General features: G+C 16.3%; 2 protein-coding genes across 2 annotated transcripts; both read right to left on the reverse strand.

The window, feature by feature from the left end:
* Positions 1 to 1,152: 1,152 nt before the first annotated feature.
* PGAL8A_00054300 (CGI-201 protein, short form, putative) lies at positions 1,153 to 3,975 on the reverse strand (the record flags this gene model as incomplete). The annotated part of the gene is made up of 6 exons (XM_028674565.1): positions 1,153 to 1,290; positions 1,382 to 1,681; positions 1,762 to 1,860; positions 2,049 to 2,156; positions 2,309 to 3,712; positions 3,949 to 3,975. 6 exons carry the CDS (start codon positions 3,973 to 3,975, stop codon positions 1,153 to 1,155), a joined length of 2,076 nt encoding a protein of 691 aa, XP_028530905.1.
* Positions 3,976 to 6,583: 2,608 nt separating this feature from the next.
* On the reverse strand, positions 6,584 to 9,307 carry PGAL8A_00054400 (alpha/beta hydrolase, putative; the record flags this gene model as incomplete). Its single annotated transcript, XM_028674567.1, has 1 exon — positions 6,584 to 9,307. The coding sequence occupies one exon, from the start codon at positions 9,305 to 9,307 to the stop codon at positions 6,584 to 6,586; it is 2,724 nt and encodes a 907-aa protein (XP_028530906.1).
* Between the last annotated feature and the right edge of the window lie 1,329 nt (positions 9,308 to 10,636).

The raw sequence follows: 10,636 nt of genomic DNA on the forward strand, positions 1-10,636 counted from the left end.
TTTTTTTTTTTTAAAAGTTAAAAAAAAAAAAAAAAAAAAAAAAAAAAAAATGATATTTAATCAATAAACAAGAAAAATGATTTAATTTCTTTTTCATTTTTATTATTATTCATTAATTTACTTTTTTAAAATCTATCATTTTTTAAATATCGGATAGATAATATATCGATCCATTAAACATATCAAAAGATAGAAATATATCAAAAAAAAAAAAATAAAGGTTTTTTTTTTTTTTATTTTTTTAATGCATCAAAGGAATAATTGCATGTAAAAAATTTTGATGTTCAAAAGACAATTAACTTTTTGTTCGAATGAAAACTATAAGTTAAAAAAAATTTCTTATAATTTTTTTATAAATACAAAATAAAAAAAAAAATTATATATATTTATAATGATGTTTTCTTACATAAGTAGTTTTTGAAGTTTTTTTCTTAAAATATGCTAGACATATAGAAAATTTAAAATACATATATAATGTGCATATATAATAATTTTTGCGAAAAAGAATATTGCATTTATTTATTCATTTTTACTATAAAATTGTAGTGCACTTAAATATATAAAGTATAAAAAATATGTGGTTTAGCTTTTTTTCATTTTATTAGTGTACATTTTTCTTTCCGTATAGCATATTTTTGAAATGATAAAAAGATATAAGGAAAAAAAAAATTAAAAAAGAAAAGGATTCAAAGAATATTTCACAATGCTATAAAAAAACAAAAAAAAAAAAAACATTTTCTTATTATTTTTATTTTTTATCTTTAATTACTTTAATTTCTTCATTTTTTTTTGTTTTGTGTAATTTTTAAAAAAGTAAAAAAGAGATAACATAATGAAGAATAAATAAAAGAATTTAAATAAAACATAAAAAATTTCAAAATAATCATAACTTTATAAAAAAAAAAAAATAGAAAAAGAAAAAGTGTGTAATCATTATTAAAAATATTTAAGAGAAAAAAAAAAAAAATTCCTTCATAATTATTTTATTTTATTTTTTTTTTTTTTGTTCTATTATTTCTATTCATTTTTATTTCCTTGCGCTTTTTTTTAAATTTCTAGTATTACATTATTTTGTATCTTATACTATTTAATTTTATTTTTACATTTTTTAATATATATTTTATTTATCATTCTTACAATAAATATATATATTTATTTCATAACTTTTGTTTTTTTTTTTTTTTCCTCTTCTATATCTTCTTCTATTTTATCTTTATCTTTATCTTTTGTTTTTTTATCTTCTTCCATTTTTTTTTTCCATTCTAAAGCTCTTTGTAATATTTTCATATTCTACAAAAAAAAAAAAAAAAAAAAAAAAAAAAAAAAAATTAAAAAGGTTCAAAATAGCTATTTAAAAAAAAAAAATTGTAATTATTGTTACTTGTGATTGGGTTCCATCATCAGGAAAGACATATGTAATGAATTCTTCAACTGTTTCATCATCTTTATTCTTAATAATTTTTCTTTTTTTAACTTTTTTTGGTAATCTTTTTAAAGTTTTTTCTATAATTTCATTATCACCATAATCTTTTTCAATATCATATAAGAAATTTAATAAAACACACCTTTCATTAATTAATTCATTTTTTTTACAAAATTCAATTCCATTCTCTAATATTTCTCTGCATTTTTTAATATCATCATAATAAATATATTCAAATTCTGCATAACTTTTATAAACCTATAGAAAAAGTATAAAAAAAAAAAAAAATAAATAAAATAATGAAATCAAATTTGACATAATTTCATTCATATAATTACCTTATAATGTTGTGTTATATTTAATAATCTCTCATATAATTTTTCTGCTTTTTCATATTCTTGTAAATTAATTTCCATATCTATATAATTTTTCCATATCTAAAAAAAAGAAAATGATTTTTTTATATTAATAAAACAATAACATGGGAAAATAAAGAATAATTATAAGAATATTAAAAAAAGAAAATGATTTTTTTATATTAATAAAACAATAACATAGGAAAATGAAGAATAATTATAAGAATATTAAAAAAATAAAATTATTTTTGCAGATAAAAAATATATACCAGTTCAGGTAATTTCATGTCATCTAAATGTATTGCAATTTCTGCAATTTGTCTAGCTCTATTAATTTCATCTAACGATAACTCAAAATTAATCATAGAAATCCATGCCTATAAAAGTTGTTATAATATTATTTAAAATTAACAATAACATATATTAAATTATATAAAGTAATAGAATTAAATATATTCTCATAACATTATATAACTAATTTTATAATGAAATGAATTTTTTTTTTTTTTTTTTTTTTTTTTTTTTTTACTTTTGAGTTAAAAGGAAAAGTTTCAACATATTTTGCATATATTTTTCTGCATTCTTTAATATTTCCTAAACGTAATTCTATTTCACAGTATTCTTCAAAAATTTTTTCTTTTTTAACTTTTTCTAAAGCATTATTATAAATAGATCTAGCTTTCTGAATATCTAATTGCCTTATTTCAAAATTAGCATATAAAATATAAATTTTTTTAAAAGTAAAATTTTGATTACTTAAAATTTTTAAAATATTTTTATAAACATTTCTAGCTCTTTCTATATTTTCTGCATATAATTCTTCAAATACAGAATAATTTATCCAAAGATAAATATATCGTTTCCAAAATTTTTTGTTTGGTATTAAGGGTATAACACTAATTGCTCTTTCATATAATTCTCTTATTCTAATTAATGATTTTTCTTTATTAATAACATTAATGTTAGATTCTTCTAATTTTATATAATTAAACCATATATCATAATCATTTGGAGTTTTTTTTAATTCATCTTCATAATAAATCCTTTCTTTTAATAATAATGTTTGATCTAATTCATCCTTATTTGCATATTTTTTCTGAAACTGAAGAAAATTTTTATATAAAAGAGTGCTTTTGTTTTTTGGTAATCTTTTTAATGCTTCTATATAAATTTTTCTACATCTTTCATATTCATTATTTTCTTCTTCAAAATGACAAAAATAAATATAAAAATTTTCATCTATGAAAGAAGATGGTAATAATTCTATACATTTTTCAAAACATGCTCTAGCTCTTTCAATATTTTTATATTTTTTTTCAAACTTAATAAATTTATAAAAGCATTCTAATTTGGGTATTTTAACAATAAGCTTTTCAAAAATTTCTCTACATTTATTTATTTCTTTACATCTCTCTTCAAAATTAATATAACATAAAAATGAAGTTTCATCTATATTCCATTTAATCCATCTTTCATATATATTTCTTGCATTTATAAAATTATTTAATATTTCTTCTAAATGTGCATATTTTTTCCAAAATATATTTTCTAATGGTAATAATAAAACTACTCTTTCTAATAAATTCCTAGCACTATTTATATTTTTATTTGTTAATTCTACTTCAATATATTTTAACCATAAATTTTTATTTGTATAATCTATATTTAATGCTCTTTCAAAAATAGATCGACCTCTTCTAATATCTTTTTGTTTAATTTCCCAAAGAGCATATTTTATATAAGTACTTATTAAATACCTCCTTTTTCTTATTTTATCTTCAAATTCTTTTCTTTTACTTATTTTATATTCATTTAATTCATCTTCATCTATTAAATTATAATTTACTTTTTTCTCAACTTCCTCTAAATCTAATGCCTCATTTATTAATTGTTCTGCTGTTATTTGAATATCTGCTGCATTTTTATTTTTCACCTAAAATAAAATATAAGTTATATATATTTTTTATAATTCATTTAAACATTTAAACATTTAAACTTTTATATATTTATATATTTATTTAAACATTTATATATTTATATATTTATATAATTATATATTTATATATTTATATATTTATTTTCATCTACGCATAATATAACTATTCTTTTTTTTCATTATATTTATATAAAATAATTGTATATTTTCTTTTTTTTTTCTTTATATATTACCAGCAGTTTCTTGCTATTTATATTCATATTTTCATAAAAATAATATTACTTAAATCACATATTTAAATAAAATTAAATAAATTAAATAAACAAATATATATATATATATATATATATTTTTTTATATTTCTATAAATGTGTCATCTAAATAGATATTGAACTTTATATCAAACTAATTAAAATATAAAATTATTTAAAATAGTAATTTTCAATAAAATTTTAAGATATATTTAACTCATTAATCCAATCATTTTTGCATTGTTTTTTTTTTATAAGTAACCATAATTAAAGTTTTTTAAAAATTATATAAAATTAAGTTAAAGTAAAAATAATTTGTTTATAAAAATTAAAATGATATATATACATAAAAAAGTATTTCAGCATTTTAAACATTTTTAAGAAAAGATTTTTTTCAATTTATTTTTATTTTTGAAAAATCATAAAGCATTATAGACTTTCACAATCTTCTGAATACTTACTATTTATATATGTATATTAATAAAAAAAATGTAATTTTTAAATTTTTAAATTTTTAATTATTAAAATGAAAATTTTGTAAATTTATTAATTTATTAAAATTAGTAAATAAAAACTTTATTATGTTATTTTTTTGTTAATTTTTTTTTTTTTTTTTAAGAAAATTTAATCTTAGAATTTATCAAAAAAAGGAACGTAAAAATTAAAAATTAGTGTTTCATATTTTTATTATTTTTAAATATTATTTAGTTTTTTTTTTTTTTTTCATTTTTGATATATAATAATTTCATATGTTTTAATATAGAATACCAAAAATAAATAAAAGATAAACAAATACTATAATTTGTTAAAAAAAAAAAAAGATAAATTATACATATTAAATGTTTTCTTTATCTTTTACTTTCTTAATATTTATATAATAAAAATTAGATTTATTTTAATTATGTAAATAGTTTAATGTTTTTTTATCTAAAAAATAAAGGAATACTTAACAAAAGTAAAAAGTAAAAACAATATATATATTTGTAATTAATAACAAAAATAATATAAAATTTTAGAACATTTATGTCTTTTAAAAAATCAAATAACTATTAAACAAATTATAATATATATATGAAAATAATAATCATATAGTTTAAACAAATATTCAACAAAAACACGATAAATAACGAATAGTATAAATCTGATATATATATATATTAAGAAAAATAATTTAAATGGAAAAGAAATACAAAATTCTATAATAGTATGGAATATTTAAATACTTAAGGCAATTTATAAAACATAAAAAAAAAAAAAAAAAATATTTTTTCTTCAATAGTTTTTTATAGAAATTTATTCCAATATAAATATGTGTCTATGAAGAATACTAGTTTTTATTTTAGAATTTCTATCATTTAATATTTTTTACAAAAATATTTCAAAATTTTTATTATATTTTAATATATATATATATATATATATATATATGAATAATATTTATAAAAAATTCCATTATGCCAAAAACTAGAATATTTACCTTAATTTTTTAAGATTTAATAATATAAATTAACTTTTTAAGCTTTAATCATTTTTATGTTTTGTAATTTCACATTTCTTCTTTTTCAAATTTTAGAATATCTAAATTTTAATCTTATGAATATATTTTATTTAAAAAATATAATTTCAATTTAAAAAAAAAAAAAAAGCCATTCTTTTATATTTAATTTGTTATTCAAGTAATATATATTTTCCTCAAAATGTACTTTTTTTATTTATATAGCATATTATGTGCAAATATAATAAATTTGTTCTTTTTTATTTTTACGATATACAAAAACTAAATTATATTTTTCTATACAATAAAAAAAAAATAATTATAATTAATATTATTCATTATAATATTTTCTATAATAATAAAAAAAAAAAATTAAAAAAAAAAACTTTTTTTTTAAATCATGAATTTTTACAAAAAAGTAAAAAATGTATTTTTTTTTTTTTTTTTTTTTTGTAATTCGTCATATATTAAAATATATTTTTTATTTATAAATATATATTTTATATTCTCTTTTGATATTTTACTTTATACAATATTTTTAATATTTTTTTATTTTATGATTTTTCATGTATCAAATATCTTAAAATTATTATTATTATGGTTAAAATTATTACATTTTTTTTTTTTTTTTACTTAATGAAAAGGAGACCTATTACATAATTACTTAGAATTTCTTAACCTCCTATATTCTTTTTTTTTTTTTTTTTTTTTTTTAACATTAATTCTTTTTTACTTTTTTTATTTTCATCTTTATATAATTACATTATCTTAGAAATATACTAGGATCTATAATCCACACATCAAATCCACTGTTACTTTTACTGATAAAAATTGACAAGAATTAATTTGATCAAGCAATTTTAAAAAATATATTTTTTTTTTTTTTTTTTTTTTAACTTGCATAAATTATAACTCAAACTATTATTTAACCATCCCATTTTGTGATTAACACTATTTTAAAGTATCATTTTGCTATTTTAAATTGAATGTAATAAAAAATCTTCATTTTTTTATATTTTCTTTATTATATTCTATATTTATCACAAATGATTATATATATAATTATAAATAATTTTTTTATCTTTCAGAAAATTTTTCATCTTACTATTTCCTAAATGTAATTTATATTATAGGTTCACTTTTTGATAATACGCTTACGTTTTCTATAATTATTTGTTCTATTTCTTCAACTAAAGCTCCTTTTTTCATAATTATATTATACTTTTTTTCCTTTTCAATATTTTTTTCCTCTCCTTGTGATGATAAATTCTCCTTAATTGGTATGCATTTTGTTAAACGATTACTACTTTTGTTTTTATTTATATGATTGAAAGAAACACCTTCAGAAAATAGTTTATTTATTCTTGTTGATTCATTTTCATTATTATTCTTAATTTTATTATTTAAAATAGTATTTAATTTTTTTTTTATGCTATAATCCTTAAAGGTTTCCATCTTTTTATTTCTGTAATAAACTTCTTGTATTTTCTTTTTATTATTTGTAGGTTTTATGCTACAATCGCTATTATTTTTGTTTTTTGATCCATTTTTATCCTTTTCAATAGAAATATAATCATAAACATTATTTTTATATGTTCTTAAAATAAGATCTCTCTTTATTTTATTATTACCATTATTAATATTATTCTTAGTCTTATTTATATTATCTATTTTCATATCAACCTCATTTTTCTTATCCATCAATTTATTGTCATTTTTTTCTTTACTTTTGTTACTGGAATTATTACTAATTTTATTTACATTTAAGTCAATACTTCTTTTTTCTAATTCATTATCATGCTCCTTTATATTGCTGTCAGAGTTTGAATTTTTAACATCTAACTTTACTGTATATTCAAATTTAGAACCTCTTATAATATCCGAATTATTCTTAATAGGAGATGTGCCTTCTACATTAGTAGATGATAACCTATATAAATTATTAGATTTATGTTCATTATTTATAGAATTAATATTATAATCTTTCAAATCATTTTTATTTGTTTTTATATTATTTTCAAGATTAAGAACATTCTCATTAGAACAAGAACGATTCATTAATGAATTTGTTTTCTTTATTATATTACCTGAAGAAAGGGCATCTTTTTTTAAAGGTGATATTATTCTATCCATGCATAACATATTCTTCTTCTCTTTTAAATGTATATCATTTTTACAATTCTTCAAATTATTCATTTCGTGTAAGCATGAACTTGTATCCTCACATGTACTATTCTTATTTAAAAATATTGGTTTCTCATATAATTTTGTATTATCATAATTTACATTATGAGTATTAATATGGCACATAGATTCAATTTTGTATAGACCTGGATATTTATCATCTAATTTATTTTTTCCTCTAATTATATCCTTACTATTTTCATTGCTTTTAGTTAAACTGTTTACTTTTTTATCATTAATTATGTTAGGAATATCACACTTTATTTTTTTCATTTTTTCTACTTTATAACTATTTTTATTGTTATTATTTAATATTTTTATATCTGGTATGCTAATACACTTATCATTTTTAATTTTTAATTTTCTAACATAATTTTTAGATATATTAATGTTATCAATGTTTGATGTATCATTTCTCAAAGAAATTCCTACACTCGAATTATTTCTTAAAATTGTATTGTTTTTAACTTTACTTTTTATATTTTGATTACATTTATTATTATATGGATGATCTGCAATATATTTTTTATCAACAGAATTATTTTCATATGAATAACTTACATAACTATCAAAACTCTTTAAATTTTCATATGAATCATAATTATCATAGAAAGTGGTTTCTGGTATTGTTTTAATAATAGATTCAATAGATGCTAATATGGTATTAATACTTTTAGATGAGTTGATAGTAGAATCAGAACTTTTTAATTTAGAAAAACTTTTATTAAAACAACATTCATCCATAGTATTAGAAGAATTTATTATTTTTATGTTTCTTAATTTGTTTGATTCTAATTCTATGTTTTCTGAATAATCAACTACTTTTTTTTTTATGTTATTTTTTAATTTTTTTTTATTATTAACAGTCAGAATGTTTCTTAATTTATTTACATTAATATTAGATATATCATAAACGGAATTTACATTTTCACGTATATTATTTTTTAATACATAAAGGAAAGAAACTAAAGCATCATTTATTTTATAACCAAATGAACTATCTAAATTATTATGTCCCCCTTCTTCAATGAGCATATAATAAGTGTTTACTTTTGTTTTTTGAATCATTTCTTCAGTTCCCTTAAAAGAAATTAATTTATCTTTCTTTCCATGAATAAAGAGAATAGGACATTTAATAAGATGAATTTTATCTATATTACAAAATAAATCATATGGTAATGTAAATTTTAGCCTCAATTTAACTCTATGAATTGAAGATAGTGGTGATTGTAAAATTAAACCTAGTAATTCTTTTTTTGTTGCTATATGAACAGAGGCTGCAGAACCCAAACTTCTACCATATGCTATTATGGAATTTTTTGGAACATTCAGATCATTTGTTAAATAGTTATAAGCTGCTTCTACATCATTATATATATTTGTTTCTGTAGGAATTCCTGTACTTTGACCATATCCACTATAATCATATGCAAACATGTTTAACTTTAAACGTTTTAATCTATTTTCAAATTGTGGAATTAAATCACCTATGTCTTCTGCATTACCATGACTAAATAAAATTGTTATATCTGCAGAATTGTTAATAAAATAGCCACATATTGTACTTCCATGTTTTGTTTTTATAAAATGCAAATTTTTTTTTTCTTTTGAATAGCTAGCTGGATGAGGTCTAAAAATTACATGATTTAGTGCATTACCCATTTTATTTAAAAAAAAAAATATATATATAAAATTAATAAATAAAAAAGCATATACACTATTTATAAATGTATATTTTAACTTGTATATAAAAATGTGTTAAAAAAAAAAAAAAAAGATTTTATATATACATATATATATATATATTAACTTATAAATTTGTTTTATAAAAAAAGAACATATGTTACATAATTAAAAAAATATGTAACAAATTATAAATAGGGATTTATATTTATGGTGTTTTAATTAAATTTCAAAAATATATTAATTATAAATTACTAAAAACATATAAGAAGTAATCAAAATTTAAACATACACCCAAATACTAAATAAAAATATTAATTTCTTTTTTTTTAACTATTTAATTAAAAATCTAAAATACAAACACTATATATGGCTTTTATTATATAATACAATTAAGCATATAATATTGTTGCATATGTTTATTTTTATACATTTATTCTAAATCCTATATTTTTTAATATATATATTTAATATATATATTTAAATTTTGAAAAATAAAAATATAAAGGTAAGATGAATGTATCTAAATAAAAATGTATTGTGTGCAAAACTTTTTATTTTTTTTTTTTTTTTTTAAATTAAGTGCACACAAAAATCCATATAAAAAAATACAAAACTTGCAATGATAATATTTTTAGAACAAATTTATGAGAAAAAAAAAAATGTATATTATAAAATATTTTTATATGAATATTTATTATACGTAATATTTAAGAAAATAATTTACTTTAAAATGTATACAATTACAAAAATGCTTTTATGAGCATTTATGTTATATGTATAAACCAAATATATGTATTTAAAAGTTTACTAAACAAAAAAAAAAAAAAAAAAAAGTAGCAAAATAAAAATTAAATTTATTAATTATGTAACAAGACTAAACATAAAATTTTATGTATAAACTAAAAATATTTTTAATTAAAATTTTCTTTGAAATTACAAAATAAAACAAGATAGACTACAATATTAAAAAGTAATAACTTTTTTAAACATTATTTAAAAAAAATTTTAATAAAATATTATATTATATATATATATATATAATAATATATATATATAAATTTATTAATGAAAAAAAAAGAAAAGAAAAAATAGTATTCTTTAATATTCTATTTAAACAAATAAACTCATAAAATTATATATAAATATATATAACTTAAAAAATTATATATTTACTACAAAAGCCTAAATACATATACAAATGTTGTTAAAACATAAAGAATAAAAACAATATATTTTTTTCATTGATTTCATGTTAAATCTATAGAAAAAAAAAAAAGAAATCAATAAAAAGGGATAAATCTTATG

The sequence above is a fragment of the Plasmodium gallinaceum genome (assembly GCF_900005855.1).
Source record: "Plasmodium gallinaceum strain 8A genome assembly, contig: PGAL8A_v1_42, whole genome shotgun sequence".
In the NCBI taxonomy this organism is placed as follows: domain Eukaryota; phylum Apicomplexa; class Aconoidasida; order Haemosporida; family Plasmodiidae; genus Plasmodium; species Plasmodium gallinaceum.